The sequence below is a fragment of the Cinclus cinclus genome, chromosome 4, assembly GCF_963662255.1.
Source record: "Cinclus cinclus chromosome 4, bCinCin1.1, whole genome shotgun sequence".
In the NCBI taxonomy this organism is placed as follows: Eukaryota; Metazoa; Chordata; class Aves; order Passeriformes; family Cinclidae; genus Cinclus; species Cinclus cinclus.
Window position 1 is genome coordinate 59,460,295 of NC_085049.1, and position 22,659 is coordinate 59,482,953.

At 42.8% G+C, this 22,659-nt stretch overlaps 3 protein-coding genes across 4 annotated transcripts in view; 2 read left to right on the forward strand and 1 right to left on the reverse strand.

The window, feature by feature from the left end:
- Nucleotides 1–50: 50 nt before the first annotated feature.
- XRCC6 (X-ray repair cross complementing 6) lies at nucleotides 51–13,160 on the forward strand. Of its 2 annotated transcripts, none has more exons than XM_062491372.1 (12): nucleotides 51–144; nucleotides 254–363; nucleotides 462–600; nucleotides 2,901–3,155; nucleotides 4,011–4,194; nucleotides 5,512–5,698; nucleotides 6,925–7,093; nucleotides 8,239–8,400; nucleotides 9,287–9,416; nucleotides 10,115–10,215; nucleotides 11,794–11,907; nucleotides 12,615–13,160. In XM_062491372.1, the coding sequence occupies exons 1-12, from the start codon at nucleotides 57–59 to the stop codon at nucleotides 12,809–12,811; spliced, it is 1,836 nt and encodes a 611-aa protein (XP_062347356.1). In that variant the 5' UTR covers nucleotides 51–56; the 3' UTR covers nucleotides 12,812–13,160. The 2 variants fall into 2 exon arrangements, with proteins under 2 accessions (XP_062347356.1, XP_062347355.1); XM_062491371.1 differs by having other exon boundaries at nucleotides 57–144; nucleotides 585–600.
- Nucleotides 13,161–14,197: 1,037 nt separating this feature from the next.
- Nucleotides 14,198–17,886, reverse strand: SNU13 (small nuclear ribonucleoprotein 13). Its single transcript, XM_062491373.1, has 3 exons — nucleotides 17,832–17,886; nucleotides 16,925–17,045; nucleotides 14,198–16,344 (listed from the first exon to the last, which is right to left on the reverse strand). The coding sequence occupies exons 1-3, from the start codon at nucleotides 17,832–17,834 to the stop codon at nucleotides 16,082–16,084; spliced, it is 387 nt and encodes a 128-aa protein (XP_062347357.1). The 5' UTR covers nucleotides 17,835–17,886; the 3' UTR covers nucleotides 14,198–16,081.
- A 100-nt stretch (nucleotides 17,887–17,986) lies between these two features.
- Nucleotides 17,987–22,659, forward strand: part of MEI1 (meiotic double-stranded break formation protein 1) — a 37,491-nt gene continuing 32,818 nt past the window's right edge. The window contains exons 1-3 of the mRNA XM_062492234.1: nucleotides 17,987–18,109; nucleotides 18,342–18,465; nucleotides 20,767–20,817. Of these exons, the coding sequence (XP_062348218.1) occupies nucleotides 17,993–18,109; nucleotides 18,342–18,465; nucleotides 20,767–20,817 (292 nt within the window). The 5' untranslated portion in view covers nucleotides 17,987–17,992. The remainder of the gene's footprint in view (nucleotides 18,110–18,341; nucleotides 18,466–20,766; nucleotides 20,818–22,659) is intronic.

The window sequence follows — 22,659 nt, forward strand, 5'->3', positions numbered from 1 at the left end:
CTGCTGCGTCTGGCGCGAGCCAGCCGAGCCTCTGAGGCGGCGGTGCCGCGCGAGCCATGGCGGGGTGGGGGTCGTTCTACCGGGGAGAGGGGCTGGAGGGGGAGGAGGAGCAGCAGGAAGAGGAGGAAGGGGCCGAGGCCGTCGGTAAGGGCCCTCCACCCCTTCACGGAGAGCAGCTCGGGGCCCGCTGCCGGCTTTCGAGGTTTCATGGGTAGAGGGGCCGCTGCTAAAATTGTTTCCCCCCGTTCCGTAGCGGACCAGAGGTTTCCGGGCCGGGACAGCCTCATCTTCTTGGTGGATGCCTCCAAGGCCATGTTCGAATCCGACGGGGATGCAGAGACTCCTTTCGACATGACCATCCAGGTAGGGATGGATAAACTGCTAATTGCTAAGGCAAGACTTTCACACTCCTTACTGAAAAATATTTTCTTCTGATTTTGATCTGTGTGCGTTTTTCTCAGTGTATCCGGAATGTGTATACTAGCAAAATTATCAGCAGTGACAGGGACCTGTTAAGTGTTGTGTTCTACGGTACAGAAAACAGCAAGAACTCGGCAGATTTCAAGCACATTTATGTTCTTCAGGAGCTGGACAATCCAGGTAAAGTGGTATGAAGGTTGTGTGAAAAGATGTAATAAGGAAATCTCTGTAGTAGCATCAATAACTGATCTTTCTAAAATCAGAGAGCTATCAGATAAGTTCTTGTTACTGAAATGCACTGTTAGTGGTGGGAAAGATTTAGATATTTATTGCTATTGAAGCTTAGAAACTTCATGAGAGCATAATGTTTTCTCTTAGAGTTGGTTCAGATCCTTTTCTATGCCTTTTCTTATATTTTAATGTGGTAGCTTCACTTGCTGTCTGCTAAACATAAGAGAATCCCAACAGAACTCTTGGATGTCCATCAGAAAAGTGTGTGTCTCTGCTAAGGCATCACAGATTCCACCTGATGAAGAACATCACAGAATGGCTGAGGTTGGATGGGATTTTCAAGGTCATCTTGTCCAGCCCTCCTGCTCAAGCAGTGTCAGCTAGAACAGGTGGTTCAGTATGGTAGCCTGTTTGGGGTGTTCCATCTTTTATTTCCATAATAAGTTCTGAGGTTCTTGAATTTCACTCTTTCATTTTCTTAAGGTTACATACAGTTTGTTTGATAACAAGTGCCGGTTGCTGAATTGGAAAGGCAGTAGGAGAAGTGTGAAGAATACATGCTAGTGGTGACAGATTGTCTGGCAGTTGAGTGTCTTCTGGGGGAATTTTGTCTACAACTTTTAATAGCAGCTTTTATCTCTGAGGACTTTTGATTACATTTTCTTTAGCTAGGTTTAACGACACAGGGGCTTCTCCTGAAAGAATTGCGCCTTGTCCTATTTTTAGAATTCATTACAATAGAGACCTGAGAGGACTGCCTTAGGTTCTTCTCCCTTTTCTGGCAGACAGTGTGTTATAGGTCTTGCTTTTCCATTTTTCTTCCTCCTCCCCTGCTTGTCCTTTCTCCTGTGCTGGAGGCAGGAGCCTCGCCATATGGATAAAAAACAGTGCAGGTGAAAGGTGGGTGTTGTTCTGAAGCCTTGAGAGGCTCCCCAGAACAGAGGCTGGACAGTGTTAAAGGACTATAATAGGTATTTATTAAAAAGGTGTGTCCTTTATTGTTCAAAGGACACACCTTGGGCAGTACAAGAGCCTGGCTGTGGCTCCACCCAAGATGCATGCTGGTAGTGAGTTTTCACACTTTTATAAGTTTTGGTCCATTTACATGTTGGGGTTAATTGTTCAATTACAGCTTCAGGTTATGAAGGCCCATCCTCCCAGATTGCTCTCCTCAATTTGCTGTTGTTTGCACTTTTTGGGCCTGAAGCTGCCATGGTGTCCTTGGTTCTTGGGCTGGAGAAGGATTCTTTTGTCTAACTAAATGGTAAAGAGAACTTGCTAACACTTTATATGAAATTCAGAGTTATATACCAATGCAGTACGGAATCTAGAAAATATGAAAGCTAAAACTTAAGGCATCAGTTCAAAAGAAACAGAATTGTGTATTTGCTGCCCCTGGAGAGCAGTATCTGCTGGAGAAGGAGGAGATACTATAGGTGGTTATTACAGAGCACAGAATTATGAACATTTACATTAAAGGACAGATGAGGAGATGAAAATAAAATAGTAAAGGGGGAGGAAAACATTTTCAAATGAGATTTTGTAAAAGTGAAGGACAAAGGAAGAAGCTCTGCAGAATGCAGTGGCAGAAAAATGAAAACTTGTTTCCCGTTGTAGGGTAACAGGAGAAAACAGAACCTGCTGATAGACAGGTGGGAAAATGAGTCTTAGTGGGATTGAAGTAATTCTCAGAGCTGCAACAAGGCTATGGATACCTAACCTGAATGTTGCTGTGCTCTGTGTGGTGATCTGTGGGCTTCATCTCACCTCTGCATGGATTCTCTCTGACATGAAGGGGGAGGAAGGAGGAGGAGGAGCCCTTCACCTTTCCAGCATGCTGTGGAGATGCAGGATGCCTTTCAGGCTCCTCTCTTTTGTGTGGTGGTACAGCAGTCTGCTGTGCCTCTGCAGTTTGCTGTCTTTGCTGCTGAGCACTTGGCATTCAGTGGAGAGGGTTTGCAATGCTTTGATCCCTGTTTCCCTTCCCCACAGAAAGAGCCCACACTGGTGCCAGGGCATTTTGTGTCCTCTTGGTCATAGCAGGTGCTTTCAGTGGTAACTGGCTTGTGATATTGCAGATGTTAGGCCATGCTGGACAGTTTTCTCAGCCAGGTGTTGGAAGGACACTGCCACAGAGGTGCTTGGGAGCATTCCTAGGATGTCAGCTGCAAGGGAAGCCTGGTGCATACTTAGAAAAGCTCATGGTTCTTCTTTCAGTATTTCTAATGTGAATGCTGTCACCCCTCCAGGTGCGAAGCGTGTTCTAGAGCTGGACCAATACAAGGGAGATGAAGGACGAGCACTTTTCCAAGAGAACTTTGGCCACAACACTGACTATTCACTGGGTGAAGCTCTCTGGGCCTGCTCGAATCTCTTCAGTGATGTCCGTGTCAGGCTGAGCCATAAGAGGATCATGCTCTTTACCAATGAGGATGACCCTCATGCCAATGACAGTGCTAAAGCCAAGCTGGCCAGGACCAGAGCTGGTGATCTGAGAGACACAGGTCATTATTTCCCCTTTTAATTTTAGACACAATAAACGTGATGGATCTTTGCAGCAGATGTTAACTGCATTGTTAGTTCGTGATGGAAGAAGATGTAAAATCATTGGAACTGGGGAATGTTTCTGAAATTTTCTGAAATAGAAATTTGCTATCTAATCTAAATTAGAATATATGTTTTCTCATCTGGTATCCAGTAGCTAGTACTTGTTTTCTAAGATCTCTTTCTAGTTTGATAGCATAAATGGGAACATGAGAGGACCAAGAAAATAAACTTTTTTATTGTTATTGTACCTTTTTCCAGGAAGGGAATAATAACACCAAGTTAATGGAAAAGGAAAATTACTTTAATGGTTCCATTTTGAATTATCTGAAGGAGATCAGCCTGAGTTCAGAGAGTAGACAGCATAAGTTCAACTGTGTAGTTGAGGTAACCAGTGTTTTTGGAATTCAGGAGATGTCCTGGATCTAGAAGCTGTGAAGCTTCTTAATCTTATAACTAAGGGAGAGGGGATTTCATGAACTTGTTACTCCCCTCTGTCTATGCCTCAGGTAAGATTGTTTTGTAGGCGCTTATCAGAGCCAGTTCATATTCACTGCTGTCCACATTCTTAATTAGAGAGGAAACATTTTCTACTCTGCATTGTTTTGACTGAAATTAAAGAATGTGTTTTGCCTCTTGTCCTAGAATCTCCCCTTTCTCTAGAACGTTTCACATCTGGTAGAGATGACAATTTGGAGTTTATTCTTATTTAAATTATTTGTGTAGGTAGAGAAATCTGAGAGTGCTGAGATACATGCTGATGCAAGAAAAAAGTAGTTTCTGATCCTGCTCCTACCTCCTCCCATGGTTTCTAGGTATCATCTTGGACTTGATGCACTTGAAGAAGCCTGGAGGGTTCGATATCTCTTTGTTCTACAGGGATATTATAAATATAGCAGAGGATGAGGACCTTGGGATCCAGCCTGAAGAGTCAGAGAAACTGGAACATCTCATGAAGAAAGTACGAGCAAAAGAGACAAAGAAACGGACTCTAGTCAGGTTTGTGCCTAGTTATGATCCTATTCAATGGAGGCTCCTAGTGTTATTTTCAGACTGCATCTCACTTTTCCTCTCCTGGAATGACTGGTCTTTAAAGGCATCAGTTCTTATATTCTTCAGTCTTAATTCTTCAGTCCAAGATTGGTGTTTCTTCTGTAGTTTCCAAGGATATTTGTGGATGAGAAGACCAGAGTCGACCTCTTTTTTTTTTCCTCTGTGTGTTCTCTCCTGTATTAAGCTTGGCCAGAAATGATAATTTGTTAAAAATTTACATAATTGCCAAGTACTTACCTAAAAAGCTGCAACATAAAAAATAGTTCATAGTGAAATCTGATTGAAATTAGGCTTTTCTTGCCAATACTGACTTGAAAAAAAATTCATCTGAATGTGAATGCTAGGTATTTTGGCCTGTTATTGAATAGTTGTATGTTGCCAGTCTGTCTAGGTACTTGGCATAGATTCACACATCCTTGATATTTTTAATCTTCTACTAAAAGATTAGAGATACTTAAGAGAGATTAAAGGGATCTTGACAAAGCAGATAGAAAGTATTTTTGGAACCACATTCTCCATAACAGTTGTTTTTTTAGGGAATGAGTTCATAGCAGAATGATGTGGAAGCACAGTAAGGGAATGAACTTCAAGGCCTTATTTTTTTTCCAGTAATTATTTATAAAGTATCCCAACCTGAGCTATTGTCACTGACATTCTTGTTCCTGCTTGCAGCTTTATTTTCTTTTCTGGGAATGTTCCTCAAGTTTTCTAATAGCTGGGGAGGAAGAATCCCATACCAGTGATACCTTTTACAAGAGAAGAAGTAGCATTTGTAGTAACTCACTGTTCTGCTCTCATAACTTGAAGATTACCTCTGTTTTTGAACTTCTACATATGATTTTTTCTTTAATGTCTCATTTATATTTTTTCTTAAATCTCAGTGGGTTTTTTGTGGGAGAATTTTGCTTTCTGCACAAACAGTTACGAGAATTCATGAACATTACAATAAGCATAAATGGGGTGCCCAAAGGGGAACTTGTCCTGTGCTCTGCTTGAGCATAGTTGCCCTTCAGTGAAAAAACGGTCAAAGAAATATGATAAATTACTTGTGTTTAGATAAGTTTTATGACCAGAAATGATGATATCGCAATAATATTTTTTATGTGAGATTATGACGCAGGTGGTAGTATGTTTCAAAAGATATATGTGATTTTGGGGGAGAACAGCAGAAGGTCAGAGGAAATAACTTACATGAGGAGGTGATTTTCTTCTGCAGTAGTGATTTTGCAGGAATCTCAAGTGTGTATCTGCTTTTTTACACAGGCTAAATCTGCATCTGAGCAACAATGTGGCGCTTTCTGTTGGTGTTTACAACCTTATTCAAAAAGCTTATAAACCATATCCGGTGAAGCTTTATCGGGAAACTAATGAACCAGTTAAAACCAAAACAAGGATGTTCAGTGGAAAAACAGGCAGCTTGCTCCTGCCCAGTGACACTAAAAGGGCTCAGGTAACATATGATTATGTGCCTGCTTTTTCTTGTTTCCGCAATGTGCAAGGGAGATGCCAGTTCCCTTGCCGCTTTTGTTTGTATTGCGCTTTCAAGATGAGGTACAGAAATATTTGCATCTGTATGCACCTGGGGACATGCTGGTTGTGTTTTGAGCTCTGTGGGCTGTTTCCCTGGCCTGACTGTCGTGGGAAGGCATAGCTGCTGGTGGAAGTGCTGTCAGGAGCATAGGATGTTTCCTTCTGTAAGGCAGAACGAGGTTGTCACAGCCTGACCTTGTGTGACCCTGTGCCATTGCCGCTGCTGTCAGCTTTTGATTCCTTAGGAACGGATTTGGTCCATGGTGTTAAACATACAAGTGTGAATCACAGGGGAGTTGGAGCTGTTTTCCAAACGAAAGGCATGTTACCTTTGGAGTGTTTTGTATAAATTTTTCTTTGTTTTGCCTTCTTGCTTGACAGTTTGGCTGATGTAAACTGAGCGTCACATTTTGATCAGGCACAGTTTATTTCAAAGTAGGTTATGTAGTTGCTAGGTATACTGTCACAAGTGCACTTTGTGTCTTCTTCCATGTTAATAGCTCTTAAAGTTGTTGTCTTAAAATGAAGTATTAAGTCTATTTATAGTGGATATTAGATTCTTGAAATAAAGTACGGTAGAAAAAAAAGAAAGCTGAGCATTTAAGCCCTGATGTCTGCCTTCAGCAGCTGGACTATAATATGGTTTTGATTTTGTGATGCATGAGTGGTGCTACAGAAATATTGTTTCTCAGTCACCATTTCTGTCAGGAGTAGGTAGCTGACATGCATCTGCTGAAGCAAGTTTACAGTTGGACAGGACCTCTGAAAAAGTCTGGTCCAGCTTGGCCCAGAGCAAGACTCACAAAACCAGATCAGGTTGCTCAGGGTTTTTTTGGGACAGCTCTGAAGAACTCCAGAGATGAGATATGACAGCCGCTCTGTATCAGGGCTTAGCCATTTTCTTAGAAAAGTGTATTTTGCTTATGACCAGGTAGAATTTTCCTTGGGATAATGGTCACAGACTGTCAATTGCCATTATGGTGTGCACTACTCATGAGGGTTTACACTGTCTTGTCTATAACCTTCTTTTAAGTAGTGGAACACAGCAATTGCATCCTCTTCCTGCACTTTCTGCCCTGTCCTGCCACCTGGTCCCCATTTTTCTTTTATGCTGGCAGCCCTATCACCTGCTCTTCCCTGGTTTAGACATACGGAAACCGACAGATTGTGCTGGAGAAAGAGGAGACAGAAGAGTTAAAACGGTTTGATTCTCCAGGTTTGTTTCTGATTGGCTTCAAACCACTTTCAATGCTCAAACAGCACCACCATATCAGGCCCTCCCAGTTCATCTATCCTGAGGAGTCCCTGGTGAGAGGTAAGCAAAGATGGGAAGAGAAGATTTGCCACCTTGCATTAGTGTAACCAGCTGATTCATCGTGTGTTTGAGTGGGGATCATTGAATATAAAAATGTTGTCGAACTTAAAAACTTGCTCATGTTAAGAAGAACTGAATTAACTGTTATTGTCCCTCTCAGCTGCAGATATTTCTTGTTTTCTTCTATAGCAGAAGAGCCAATTGTGCTTCATGTTTTTCCATTGTGACAAGCAGCTAATTAAACCATGCAGATGTAGCCACAAACTTCTTGTTATAGCCATTCATGAAAGTGAGGGATCCTAGTACCTGACAAGAAAGCAAAGATGGTTAAAAAAGCCCAAACAAAAACAACTAACAACAGAAAAGAGAAAAAAACTAAACACCAAACCAGGGGGAATAATTGCTCTTTTAAAGTCCATATCACCTACTAGTGAAAAGATAATACTTGGGAAATATAGTTGAATTAACAGTGATTTACAGGCTTGTGAAGAGAGAGGGCAAGGACATTTAGAACTGCTTTTTGCCTTTTTTATATGTATACATGTGTCTGTTTATGAAGAAATATATCCCAAGCTGCACTAGTAAGAAAAAAACCGTTAGCTCCTCAGTTTAGCAGTAGATGAAGAGGGCTGAGTTATGACCAAAGGCTTTGCAGTGTCTGACTAGAGAAGAACTATTCTGTTTGCTTCTCTGACTGCAGTTTCCTGGCTCAGTCATTTTATTTATATGTCAGTCTTTCCCTGACCACCATGTCTGGTGAAATACACCTGAGGCAAACATGTGCCTCAGGAGGTGTACTGAAGTTTGAATTCTCAGTGTGTTACTTCCACAAAAAGTCTCTGACGTGCTTCTATTGTGATGTCCCACCAAACAGAAATAGACTTTGTAGATAAAATTTCACAGAATTCCATTGCTCAGATGGTAGTGATTTCACTTCTTCCACCAGAACTTGCATTGCTGGTCAGGAGAGACTCACTACCATTGTCTATTTTGAGTTTTCTCCCTTCTAGAATTTGTTTTATACCTCCACAATAATGCAAGCATTTCAAAGAAGTCACAGGTTTTGAAACTGTAATGTCTAGAGTTATATTCCAGAACAACAGAGCAAAGCTGTCATTCTGACCAATCCACTCGTTCCTTTGCAGGGAGTACAACACTGTTTAATGCCCTATTGATGAAGTGTTCAGAGAGGGAGATGATGATGCTGTGCAGATACACCCCTCGCCGGAACATCCCTCCTCGCTTTGTGGCCCTGGTTCCCCAGGAGGAAGAGCTGGATGAGCAGAAAGTGCAGATATCCCCTCCAGGTATGGGAAGAGATGCTGCCTTTCCCTGCATGATTGGAGGTAGTCAGTGTAATGGCATCCTGTATTGAGGGAAAATATTTTTAGTGCTACCCCTCCTTAAAACTGGGGAAAATACTTCCCAATATTCCTTTTCTTCAGTTTTGTCAATGTAAGCATCTGATGCTGAATCTATTTTTAAAGCCCCAGTTGCATCAGGTATGACCTAGCGAGAGTGCTTTCCCTGCCTTCTGCCTCTTTTTAGCAGATTCAAATAACTGATGTAGAAATGAAATGCCTTTTTATCCCTGTTTGTCCTGTTAGACAGGGTGTCTTTTCCTGAATTATCTTGTATCCTTGAATATGCTGTAAAATATTAAATAAATAATCTCACATATTGTGAGCCTCATGCCACGTCAGCTGAGTGGGGAATGATTAGGGAGCAGACTCTGCTGTTCTGCATTTTCTCACCTGTTTAAGTGCTAAAACATCTTCTGGGAGAATGTAAAGTAGGGAGGTAACACTGCTTGTGTACAAAGTAAAGTATTTCAGAATAATGTGGGCATTATTTGATTTTCAAACAAATCTTTTTCAACCTCATATCCAGTAAGAGGTGGGTGAGGTGGACTAGTTGATGTCTTGCATAAAAAGTGACTTGTATCCAACTATGAATTTAGTGTCAATGTCTTTCACAAAGCCCTTAGTGATGTTGGTTACAAACATTGAGATTGGGATTGAGTGTCATGCTGTAGGCATTTGAAAGTATTATGGATTGCTGTTGTGAACAACAAAGCAGGTAATTAGTTTAGAGTTACCAGACTTAGATAATAACCATCTTGGTTTCTCCCATAAATTATTTTGAAACCATGCTTCTGTCTAACTGTTGTCTTCCTCCCTTTCTTCTGTGTAGGTTTCCACCTGATTTTTCTACCCTACGCAGATGACAAACGTAATGTGGATTTTACAGAAAATGTGCCAGCCAGCCGAGAGCAGGTGGACAAAATGAAGGAAATAATTCAGAAGCTGCGGTTCAAATACAGGTACCTGGAGATAAATAGGGTGCAGGGGGGGGCATGGGGAAGAAAGCACAACCACTGCTTGCTCTGTGGCACACGTTGTTCAGCTGTGGTGTTCCTGAGATGAGATTTTGATGTATTTTGATAGAAATTGCTTCTCTTTGCAGTAGCTTTGTCCAGATTTTATTCTTAATCATTCTGGATACCCAGGCACCACAATGCTTTATGTAGCATGTTCTGGAGTTCTTTGTGGAATTGCTCTTGTTCTCTGGGCTGTTGTCATTTGTTGCAGAGGTATCACATTTTATTGTGGTTCTGCCACTCTACAGCAGATCAGACCCAGATCATTTAAATTAGAGCACTTTAGAAAGAAGATTTAAGCCTTTTTTTTCATTATAGCTGGGGTAAATGCTATGAAGTACTTTCATGGGATATTTTTTTCCTAGATATGTTGAAGCCACCATAACTGTTATTAAAGTATAATGCCACTAACTCCTTTTGCCTCATAAAAATTTCTAACTCTAACACAGCAATTTTATGTGGTTGATACATGACAGGATAGTGATTCAGCAGGTAAACTGAACAGAGAAAAAGCAGTTCTGATGAGATGGACTGTTGTGTGGGAAAGAGGGAAATTTTATTCTGAAATAAGTTGGTGGTAAATCTTAAGTGCTTTGTCTGTCTTGGCAGCATGCATTGACATTTTGGGGGATTCTTGACAGGGCTGACAGCTTTGAGAATCCAGTTTTGCAGCAGCACTTCAGGAATTTGGAGGCTTTGGCACTGGATATGATGGAACCAGAACAAGCTGAGGATCTTACAAGTGAGAACTATTGGCGGGTGTGAAGGGAGGCAGGGTAGGCGACTCATGACTTTGTTATAAGTCAAATATGTGCTACTACAAACCCAAATGTTTTTTAAGAAATATTTCAGTTGTGTCCAGTTGCACTATGTAGGATTCTAAATGTGTCCATTCTGAAATACTGAAACCTTATTTTCTATTGCTGTCGCTTTTAAGGTAAAGAAAAAAATTGCTCACTTTACCATCCAGAATTAAAAAAAAAAAATCACCTGTTTCCTTGTTGGTCCAAGGTGATAAATGTCTTCTCTGAAATTCCTCTTTTCAAGAATCTCATTAATATTTCAGTGTGATAAATGGACTGAATCAAGAGAATTATTCTGCTGGGGGCAGGGCTGCCACCTAGTGACTGGGAGAGTTTATATCTAAGTGTCTTGTGTAATCTCAGAGTGGGTCAGGAGGGAAGGGACCACAGTGGTCATCTGGTCTGACCTCCCTGCTTGGGCAGGGTTATCCTACAGCACATTGCACAGGGTTAGTTCCAGGTAGTTCTTCAATTATTTCTCCAGTGAGGAATACTCTACAACCTCTGTGGATGACCTATCTCAGTGCTCAGTCACCTTCCCAGTAAAGTTCTTCCTCACGTTCAGGTGGCTCTTCCTGTGCTTCAGTTTCTCCCTGTTGCTTGGCACCACCAAGAGCCTGGCGCTATGCTCTTGACACCCTCCCTTCAGATACTTAGATCATTGATGAGGTTCCACTCTGAGTCATCTCTTCTGGAGGCTGAACAGGCCCAGTTCCTTCAGACTTCCCTCAAAAAGAAGATGTCCCAGTCCTTTAATCATCTTTATTGTCTTCTGCTGGACCCATTCCAGGAGCTCCATGTCTCTCTCGTACCAAGGAGCCCAGAACTGGATGCAGCATTCCAGGTGTCCAACCTCTTGATATTACCAAGAGTAGTAAATTTCTCATTTGAGAGTATCATAACACAAATATTTGCATTTTTGCATGCTTGCAGGACACTTGCAGACTAGTTACTGGCAGAAGCACAGTTATGTCTAGTTATGTTACTGAAAAGGTCAGACTTGTTAGCACCGATGCAGCTTTAAGAAGCAGGCGTTCTTTATTACAGTGCTGGATGCGTGAGGGGATATCTCCACCAAAATCGTGCAACTCTAGTACAGAAAAAAAATGTTTATGTAGGTTTTCCCAGAAGAAACATACATGTGGTAATCATTTCCCCAAAATTATTAACATGTGTTAGTTCCCCTTTGTGCACTCGTTCTTTTCTCCTGGGGGTGTCTCTGGTTGTCATAGACCCCAAAGTTACAGCTGAGTGCTTGATGAACTGGTGTCATTTCCCCATACAGAGCAGAGTGGGCATACCTAGGCTGGTTTGTATTTTGTGAGTGCCCTCTTGGTGAATGTCCAACACAATCCTGCAAAATAAAGTATTGTGTGATTCCATACACTAATGGTTTTGTAGAATGAGCATTGTGTATTTCCCACCAGGTGAGCAGATAGTTCATCTGGCAACAAGGCCTTGTAGACTTTCTTGTGATCACAATGTTTCTGAAAGGGCAAATCTTTATCTTTTGCCAGTGCCAAAGTCTGAACAGATGAGCCACAGGCTGGGCAACCTGGTGGATGAGTTTAAGCAGCTGGTTTATCCCCCTGACTACAATCCTGTTGGGAAGGCTGTAAAGCGAAAACAAGGTGAGTAATGGTGGTGCAGACACAAAACATAACATCTGTATTCTATTTAGAAGCTTTAGTGGTTTCAGTTTGTCTCATAGTTTAAAGAAGCTGCTTGTGCAACAGTTCTGCCGACCTCCATCCACAATGAGGTGTTATGTCCAGTATTGATTCTTAGAGTAGAGAATATTGTGGTATCCACTTGGAGAGTTGCTGGAGTGACAAACTGCAGAGTGAAGTATAAAGAAGTAACGTAGGTAATGACTGCAGAATTTGTATATATAATAGCAATTTCCTGTTTTACGACAGAGTAGTAAAATCACTCATGCTTTCAGTTTGTGTTGGTGAGGGAGCAGACTTTTATGTGTGGGCTGTTTAGCAAGTCCAAGATGGGCATCTTAAGGGCTAAATGTGTAAGTAATGCTCAAGTCCATGTGTAATTTGGGAGTCTATGAAAGATTGCATGAAGTGAGTGTCAGTTAGCTGACCTCCCTCTGGAATCATTGCATTCTGCTGTCTCAACAAAAATGCCTTAGAAGTTTCATTTGGAGGACGTTGTTTTCATCAGAACATAAAGTTTAATACTTAAGATCACTCCTATCAATGAAATACTGCATGACTTACATAGTGTCACCTAATGCTAATGGCCATTAACTATAGTATGTATAAGAAACATTGATGTCTTTCTCATTTTTTAAATCTTTGTGATCTAAAATATATCTTTCTAGCTTCTGATGGTCAAATGGAGAAGAGGCCCAAGGTAGAAGTCTCAAAAGATGAGCTGCGGAGTCATGTGCAGAAGGGCACTCTAGGCAAGTTCACTGTACCTGTTCTGAAGGATGCATGTAGGTTTTTAGGGTTGAGGTGTGGAAGCAAGAAGCAGGAGCTTATGGATGCTTTAACTGAATACTTTAATGAATGCTAAGCTGGAGAGGAAGGCCCTGGTTTACTTCTGTCTGCTTAGAATTTTGATTGTCTTATGTGGGTGCTGTGTCTGTTTAATCTTGCTATGAAAGAGACTGCAACTAAATGTTGCTCTGTCTAGCAGTGGAGAAACTTTTTATTTAGTTGTGAAACATCTCTGCAAAGCTGCATTCTGTTGACAGTAGCTAAAGGCAGAACTAAATTCCCTGTGAATTCAGGTCACCCACTGTACATGGACAGAGTTGTGCCTTGCTGGTTTCTTAATAAAAGTTTGGACCTTTTCTTTTGCAACACTGTGCTGTCTCTGCATCGTAAAGACAGCAGAATTCACTTCAGTGTAAGAAAACACAATGATCTTAATGTCTTAATGGCACCACATGGATTCAAGCAGCAGGTTGAGTCTGTCTTCTAACAGAGGATATAGATATGTATTACTCTCCAAAACAGCCAGTATCAGTACTAGTAATCAAATCGGGTTCTTTTCCACCATCGCCGTTACAAGTATTACCAGCAGATCTTAAAAGAAAAAAAAATCATTACTGGGAAGCAATATCCAATCCCTTGGGCAAAAAGCTGGCACTTAACAAACCTGCACACACAGGTCTTCCATTTATAAATTGTAATAGCAAAAGCTGGTTTAAAAATGGAAAACAAATTGTGTTCCCCGCAAGGCTGCAAGCATTTATCCCAATTAAATTACTGAGATGGCATAGAACTTTTCCACCTCTCTAAGTGAATATGAATCAGACTATTGTGAAGGCTTCTGTACTCAAATCTGTGCTTTAAAAATAGAATAGCAAATTGTGGAGAGAGCCCTTGTTACATACAGTATTTTTACTTTTTTAGTCATACTTACGAAGTCTGCAGCTGGGTGTTTTAGGTTTTAGACTTCCATCCCTGGCATGCCCTACGTGTCTTACAGTGCAAGATGACTAAAACCAATAAGTAGTTATTGCTTTTGCTTTAGGAAATTGCTAATTGTTTAGTGAAACTCTTAACTTTCTATGGGACACAGACACTGGATACCTGAGGTGTCCATTTTGGTCTGCAATGTTTTTAGTGCCCAGAGATTCCTGTGTGTGGCTCACAAACTGTCCTATGACCAGTCTGTAGTGTGGCACATGTAGTGGAGTCAGCTGTGACCACCCTTCTGGCACTGTGACTGTTCTAGCTGTGCCAGCACGCTGGTCACTTCTACCTCAGTTCCTCCAGAGAGCAGCTAGCCTGCATTGAGCTCTGCAGTACTGAAACTACATTGCCTGTTACACTTCCAGTCAGCCTGGATTAGTTATTTTTAATAAAGATTTGCCTAAGGACTCAATTTATTTTGCCCTTGGGCAAAGAAGTTACTGTAAATGCTTGTCTTAGCAAGGCTTGAAGAGTGGAATAGTGAGACTAGCCTGTCTGTAATTTTGTGGATTGAATTCTGCAAATACCCTTGTTAACATCTCTCTTGGATTGCTAACCCTCAGGCATACTATGTTCCAGGCTTTGGATGATTGTGGCATGTTTGTTCTAGCTTATTAGATCTTCCTCCTGGCTTTTTTTTTTTTTCTTTGTGTTGTTCTTTTTAATAGCAGGCTATCACGTTAAGTGAAGTTTAAAAGGGATGGTGATGGAGTGTTTCAGAGCAGAAGACAGACAGTTCTGCTTGCTCAAGTATCCTTTATTTCTGCTCCTTATGTGCTTTCTCTTACATCAGCTGTCTTGGTACAATAGGGCAAATCCTTGGCAAAACTGTACTTCTAAACACAACTAGCTCAACTGTCAGCATGAGTAGAAGGGAACAGGAGCCCTTCTAAACCTCATACAAATAAAAGGATTCTGAAGTATTTGTATCAAGTTCACCTCAACAAGGATTACTGGTACCAGCCATTTACAAAAATATACAAACATGGTATCTTCAGTCATGAGCTGACTTCATATGCTTGGGATGTACTTACTGAAAGTATAAAGTTAGTGCCTCTGGGGAAACATTACAGGAAAAATCTCTTCCCTTCTGCTATTGCACCTAATGGAGTTTCAACACTTATTTTGCTTTGGCATTCTGCAATAGAAAACAGGTCTGATATTCCAACACAGGCATTTAAACTTTCCTGATCAGAGCAGAAGTGGATTTATAATACAATATGCATTTAACTAAAAACTAGGTCCATAAAACCACCACTCATCCAGACTGCTGTTGGTGCTCTATGCTGCTTTTCCAGGACATGAGATAATACAGCATTCTCTTCTTGAGACACATATTATTTTATCTGAAATATTACTTGTTCTCTGTTTCCTTGACCATGACTTAAAAGGGTTCATCTCCAGTCAGGTGACTAGAGTAGTAGCTAAAAAGCATGGCACTTTTTATAATTAACAGCCAGTTGTAGGGTACTTGACAGCCACAACAGGCTGCTCTCTGCCATGTGTTTTGTATTTAACTTGCCTAGGAAGCCCAACCTCTGTGGTAACAGTCCATGCATAGAAAACTGAGTAGGGAGTACAAATTACTGCACTGCAGTAGCCTTTAGGCATCCTGTGAGCAGATTAGCTTTACAAGCAGAAACACTCCAGTTAGTTGCAAATGCTTCACCAGTTCTATTTAGCTTTGCAGCATTTTTATTTTTTCTTAAAAAGTCAGGATTTAAAAATAATCAAGTTCAGAGATTTCCCCTTGTATAATGCCATAAGATTTCTGCTGCCCCATGCATCTCTTACAGAAGTCTCTTGTGTAGTTCCAAGAACAAGGGCTGTGCTATGTGCACTGATCTTGGCTCCATATGCTGCTACACGGTAGGTGCTGCCTGCCTTATACCTGCCTGTGCTGCTCCATTACTTAATGACTCCAGCAGCCCGAACACAGGGAACCTTTTCCTCAGTAGCCTAAACTGTTCAGAAATGCAGAGTTACTCACACTGCTGGAGGCTGAAGCTTAGCAGAAATACTGCAACACAGGGAAAGCTGACAGGTAGGCTGAAAAAGCCCTGAGCAGGCAGACAGGAAGACAAGGGGGGGACTTTTTTTTTTTTTCTGTCCTTCTAAACATAAAACAGGAAACAGTTGTACAGTCACTTTTCAAGAAGTAATACAATGAGAATGAATCTGTTGGAGTGGAATAATAGAAAATCGGGGAGATAGGAGGTGGAAACACTAATAATTAAGCCATTGTTAAAAATGTAGCATTTTGAAATGAAACACTGATATCAAAACTATCATCTCAACTGAAGCTAAACATGAATTTCCCCTAATTTGCACTTTTCTACTTCACACACACGCTCATGGGCACTTAGACCAGCAGTCTTTCTATAGCTTGCTGTACAGACTGGATCTGAGGCTTTAGCTGTGATCCCTCCTTGATGGTGATGGAGCAGGCGATGACAGGCCGGGAAACTCCGCATGCCCGGCCCAGGGCTTGCTTGGAGCGCACAAACACGTAAGGTACATTCTTGTCCTCGCAGAGAAGAGGGAGGTGCAGGATGATCTCCAAGGGCTCTGCATCTGCTGCCATCACAATGAACTCTGCTATCCCTCTGTTCAGTGTTTTGGTGGCTGCAAAAGAAACTGGAGAGTCAGACCAGGTCTTTCTGGAAAGCACATCTGATGTAAAACAACATTAGGAAATGTTGAAAGTGGCATCAATAGGAAGATGATTTACTGCATGGCACATGGGTTCTAAGAGATTACTGAGTTTCTGTCTTCAGGGATTGTGAGTTTTTTACATGCTTGACTAGGTGAAGCCCCAAGCAGCTGTGAAGGGAGCCACTCTGTGAGCAGGTTGAAGTAGACATACCTTCAAACCCAAATCTTGTATGGTTCTGAACTGGCTAGATATCTGGTAATTCCAATGCCACACCACTGAAGCATGCACGATTACAAACCGTGCACCAGAAACACGATTTGGGAATCTACCAGAACTGCATATAAATGTTGAAAAGGTTACAGCTTAATTCTGTCCCTGAATATTGTTAAACCAGGCTTGAAGGAGGAGAAAGGAGACACACACCTGCAATAGCCATATCTATATAAAGTGAGTGATTCACAGCTACAGAGAAAAGACAACCTCTACCCATGGCATCTCACAAAACCCTTGTTATGACTCATAGCACGCTTTTTAACATACAAGTCTCACCTTCATTGGCTCCTTTGCGTAGCTGCTTATAGTTGCAGGACTGCTGTACCAGATCCAGAAGTGTTTTGGTGAGCTGTGCATCAGCCAGCGGGTAAGCTTTGGGATTTACTTCTGCCTCACTCTAAAGGAAAAAAGTAAAGAGTATTACAAGAGGAGAAAAGGAGGCTTTAGTCCAATCACCGCTGCACAAGCATCATGTCCTCCACATATACTGATTTCTAGAGTCGTGTCTGCTCTGCCCATATAGAAGAGACATCATTACCTTTTACTCCTAAAAGCGTAAAGATTCTTGAATCAAAGGGTAAAAGTAAGGAAGATACACTTCTCATCAAAGTAAAGAGCGTGTCTACTCACAATCTACACCCTACAAACCAGCAGCAGTGCACTTATGGGGCAGTCTTCAGGCGTTTTATACCACAAAGACTACACAAAATGAAGCACTTCAGTGCATCGTAACAGTGTAAATTAACAGACTAACAAAAATTTTGAAGAAATCACCAGAAGAGCACGTATCAGGGTTATTTCTGCAAACCACAAGTAGCTTCTAAACGTTAACATGGGCCGGGGGGTGGCACAGCAGGGAGGTCACAAGCGGTGTTAGCGACCGGCGCTGGCAGAGCCGAGCCTCTCCGGCTCCCAGCACGGCGCGGGGGTGACCCCAGACAGCGAGTTCCCCGGTTACCGGGTGTCCCCAGGACCGCCAGCTCCCCGGGCCTCCGCCGCCGCACCGGCCGCACCTCCGCACGGCCTCCACGTGCTGCCCGCCGCGCAGCCGGGAGGCGGCCTCCCTCTAACCCAGGCCTTCCGGAGGAAGAGGGGTAGGAAGAGGAGAAGGAAGAACAGGAGAAGGAGGAGGAAGAGGATAAGAAGGAGGAAGAAAAGGAGGCTGGGGCCCGACGCCACTCACCATGGCCGCGGCGCGGTCGCTGCAGTCCGCCGGAGCGCGCTGTGAGGGAAGAGGCGGGAGCGCTGCTGCGGCCGCCGGAAGGGAGGCGGTACCGGGCGCGGTACCGGGGGCGGCCCCGAGGCGGAGCCGCACGGCAGTCCCGGCGGTCCCGGCAGCGGCCGATGGCGGTGGAGGCGGAGGGACCCTGCGGTGATCACGGGCCGCGCTGGGCGCTGCCGCTCCGCCCGCCGCTCTGCCTCGCCTGCTCCGTGGAGACCCTGGGTGACGGCAGCGCCTCGGTGGGCAGCGCCTGCCCCGCCGCCCCTTGCCGTGTGCGGATGGGCCGCGGAGCGCCCGCTGGGCTGCCGCTCTCCGGCTCTCGGTTCGGGGCCGGCACCCGCGCCGTGTGGCCTTTGGCCAGCACTGTCGCCTCAGCACTCGGGCCCTGGTGGTCCTTTTCCCCTCAGGGTGGTGGGAGGAGCGCGGGGCTCGGGCCCGAGGCCTAACGGGGCTGCTGTGTTTGATCCGTAGCTGGTGCGCAAGAAGCACGTCCTGTCCCGTCTCCAGGATGCCCTGGCCTGGCAGGCGCTGCCAGTCGTCCAGCTGCTGGCACAAGACGAGAGGGTGTGCATGCATTTAATAGGAACTCTCTTTGGTAAGAGCTCTGCTGAGGCCTGGTGCAGCAGCAGGGAGGAGGCAGTTACCTTTTGTTGAATACCTGTGAAGCTTTCCCATATTTGAAGCCAGAAAAAAAGAGTAGAAGAATATTGAGGTGCCTACCTCCATACTTTAACCGTTCTGTTAAGTGTGTAATTATTCCCTGCAGAAAACTTGCCTGTCACTGATTTAGAATAGGTTAATTAATGTTCTCATTCCCTGACATGCCAGATTGGCATGTTCATAAAGTTCTTGCAATTTTCCAAAGTATCTTGACGTACCTGTAAAGTCCTTCTGGAGAAAAGGGAGTGCCTGGCATTTTACTCTTCCCTGAATACCCTCCATTCTGGTCTCATGCCTCTGGAGTTATATGAAGATTCATACAGAAGTCAAAGTGTGAGCTTAAAAAGGTTTTGCAGAATTTCTTATCAAAGGTGCAAATCACAAATCTAAGTAGTGGGGGTTTTTTAAACCATCACTTTACATTTGTAGAAATCTTTGTTGCTGTACAACTAAAACCTGCTTTCTGGTGAGTCAGCCTCAGCAAAATAGTATTCGGCAGGGTGTCAGAAAGTATCTTTTCAGTAAATCTCTGTGATCCTCAGTTTCTCTTACTGGTTTCTGTTTGCATAGCAGGGAAATGTATTTGAAATGTCTAAAATCTTGATGGAGGAGAAATAATGGTCTAAATGAGAGAACAGTGAGGAAGGGAAAAGTGGAGGGTAGAAGTAAGATTGCATTCAAAGAGCAAATATACCAGATTCCTTTAATTCCACCATCTCATTTGCACCTCACAGGTAATTTTTGTTCTTTGGGGGAGAGTAACCTACAAGACCCTATCCCTGCCTTGACGCACTGAATAGTGCAGTTGATTGCCCATAAGTTGTGTTGTGCACGTTTTGGAAGCAGCTTTTTATAGAAACAAAACTTCATGCAGTTTTCATTCTTCTAATTGCACAGATTTTTATTAGTAGTGTGTACACACATAATCCTTCAGAGTAGTGGAAAGAGTGGTGATTGTAGCCAATTCAACCCTACACTGTATGGCCCTAACACAAAATAGCCCAGAAGACAGGGATGCTGTGCTTGCATTTCTATGCTCTTGTCTGTTTTAGTAATTCTCTGAGAAGAGAATTCTCTGTATGATTGGGTGGTTTGAGGACAGCTTTGGGTTTTACTGTACTTGGTGTAACTCTTTGAGCAGTTGGAATCCCAATCTAAGCTTGGGGCTACAAACAATGGTGTGCTCATTTTCAATAGAGCTTGGATGAGCCAAGGATCATTTGGTGCAAGAATATAGGAGGGACCCCCCCAAAAGTGTGAGCAGTGTTGTGGAAGAAGTATTAATAGTGAATTCGGGAAAATACATTTGAAGAGAGAATATTGGAATAAGCACAGGCAGAAGAAAGAGGATTAAGAGAGGTGGAGCGTGGAGTGTTACATATGAGGTGGTGTGTTTCAGATGTCTGAATTTCATGCAGCTAGTATTGTAATTAATAATTGTAATAATGCTGTATACAAATCTTTTCTAGAGTTATAAGGATTGGGCAGATGAGGCAGGAAATAAGTAATTTCTACACCCATCACAACACTGCTTTAGTTCGTCAAAATTCTGAGACATCAGAGGGGAGGTAGTTTGATTGGATGTATTAAAGCAAGTGGTTTAGTGTGGGTCTAAACCATAATGCCTGATGGTATAGGTTGGAAGGGGCTGTGAAGTAGAGTTTCTTGTCTGCTGGGGTGTAGTAGAATGAGACTGGTTTATTTTGACATACCCAATCATATGCTCTCATTGTAAAATTAACTTGTGAAGTGATGCCTTCAGGTTCAATTTAATGTTGGAATAGTTTCCGGATGTTTTAAACCTGGTGTTCAAATTTGGTTTCAGCATTTCCAGTACCATCGAGGGAGAAGACTCCCTCTACTCTTCATAGTACCTGATAAGAAAGGAGGACACAAAGGACAAAACTGGATACTGGGTACACAGTGAGATGTGGGGGTGGCAGCAGTTACATATTCCCTGACATAGGTGGAGCTATTGACTTTGACTATAAAGCACATAAAAAATTTGCAAGAGAACATAGTGTCTCATGTCCCTGTGTCCTGCTTATGGAGGCACCTTTTGGGATACTCCTGAAGAGTATAAACCCTCATCTGACAAAGTTAGGTTGGTGTGAAGCAGGGAAAACAAAACAGTTCAGAAAAAAAACGTTTCAGCTCTTTTTAACAAGAAGGAATTACAGCACTGGTGATCAGAAGCAGAAATGAGTTCCATGACCTGTTGTGGTTTATCTTGTAGGGATGTTACATTCTGTGGAAGACAGCAGTACCCTGAACCTATTAGCTGAAGGTGAGAGACAAGTGCCACATCTCAATTACTGGCAGTTTGTGAAAGGGAAAATCTGTCTTGTCTGATACCTATAGTGAGATGCTCAGCTTCAACACAGCTTCAGTGGGGAAAAACATCTATATCCATGCAACAAAAAAGAGTGGTCTGCTCCAGTATTGGAGGGCAGGGGAGTGCATGAATGTTTAAATATTTAACATTGGTGTCACAGGCTCTTGTGTGTGTTGTGAATTTAGTATTAGATGGGTCACAGTGCCTCAGCTTTGGCATCTTTGGGCCTGACCAAATTGTCAAAGCAAATGGAAATCTATGGGATCTACTGCTTTCTCCTCAGGAGTAGAGGGTATTTGTGATTTAACTGTACAGGCTGTAGATTCCTCTTTGTGAGCACTCCCTCATTTGAAAACTGAAGGAAACATCTACAAGGCTGACAAAGGAATCTCTATAGTCCAGTTAAACCTGGACAACTCTGCTGAGTCTAGAGATACCAGCAGTGCAATGATGCATTTCATGTCCAGCCAAGAAAGGTAAAAGGAGCTATGACAAACTTCTTCCAGAGGGATTTTCGTTTTCAGACACTTGCTTGAAATGGGGTTGTAAGGTGGAGAAGTCTTTCTGTCTTGTTACCAGACTGTTGAGAGATGGATGCTCTCTAACAGAGCAATTTTAAATGAGTGTTGCCTAAGTCTTGAAAGGTTTTTTTTTTTTTTTTTTTGTTTTTTAAGTTTCTGAGAGTTTGAGGCAATAAAGAGGTATTGAACCATGTATAAATCACCTGTCTCAGACATGCTTCTGCTGAGATGTGTAGCTCTATCTGAAGTAGGTCTAGTATTGCCTTGGGTACACCAAGAAATGGTGAACCCAAAAGTCTCTGGTATTTCTTTTTAGAATGCTTTCTTAGGATACGAATCAGAAGTGTAGGTTTTCCAAATAAGTCATGCCATGACAGCAGGCTACATCCACGACAGCCTTACCAAATCCTGTGTAGAAATGTGCACAGTGTCTCAGTAAAGGGGCTGTTGCCAAAATTTTATCTGCTGAACATTCAGGTGCCAGTTCTAAAAGTACTGGAAAAGGAACTTTGCTTCCTACAACTGGCCTGCTGGTATATGTGTAGAGGCACAGGCAGCCTGCCAGCATCAGTCAACTCCCTTGTGATTTTGTTAGGGAAACCCCAGGTGATGTGTTGCCACTGCCTGGTAAACATAATTTCTTGCTGGTTCTTCTCGTTAGTACAGAGTCGACAGAGTTCTTAAAGTTTCAGTGGACCAATAATAACAGCACTTACTTGGACTGATGAGGGGAGCAGCACCACTGGTGATTGGTGCCTTGCTTTCTGTTAAGGTGTCTGGCATAACTGCAGTAGGGAGGAATGGCTGAAAGACTTCACTTACCTTAGGGACAGTAGAAGCTGAATAAGGAGCTCTGAGTGTGAATCTAAGGATCCTCAGCAGTTTCAGTTCTGATATCTTCTCTGGAAGGATGCATTTTTAAAGGCCAGTTTTCATACAGTAGGAAGGCTGGTCTATTCAATTACCATAGTTTTTATGCTTTTAAGCTAGGTATTTTTCCCCTTCCTTTCCTGATTCCTTGTGTTTACTTGTTGTTCTGAGGCTTGGTTTGTCACTTGCAGCTCATTTCCATGCATGGTTTGTAGTGTAGCTGAAGCAGGACTGCTGGAATGATGCCTCAGGGAGCTTGAGCTGGGCTATGAGAAGTAATAGTACTGGGAATGCTGCTGTAACCCTGCTCTCTCAGCATGTCTGTGCTCATTTCATTTGTAAGCTCTTTGCTCACTGGTCTGCTAAAGCCCCATGGAAGATGGATTGTGAGTGCTCTTGTGTG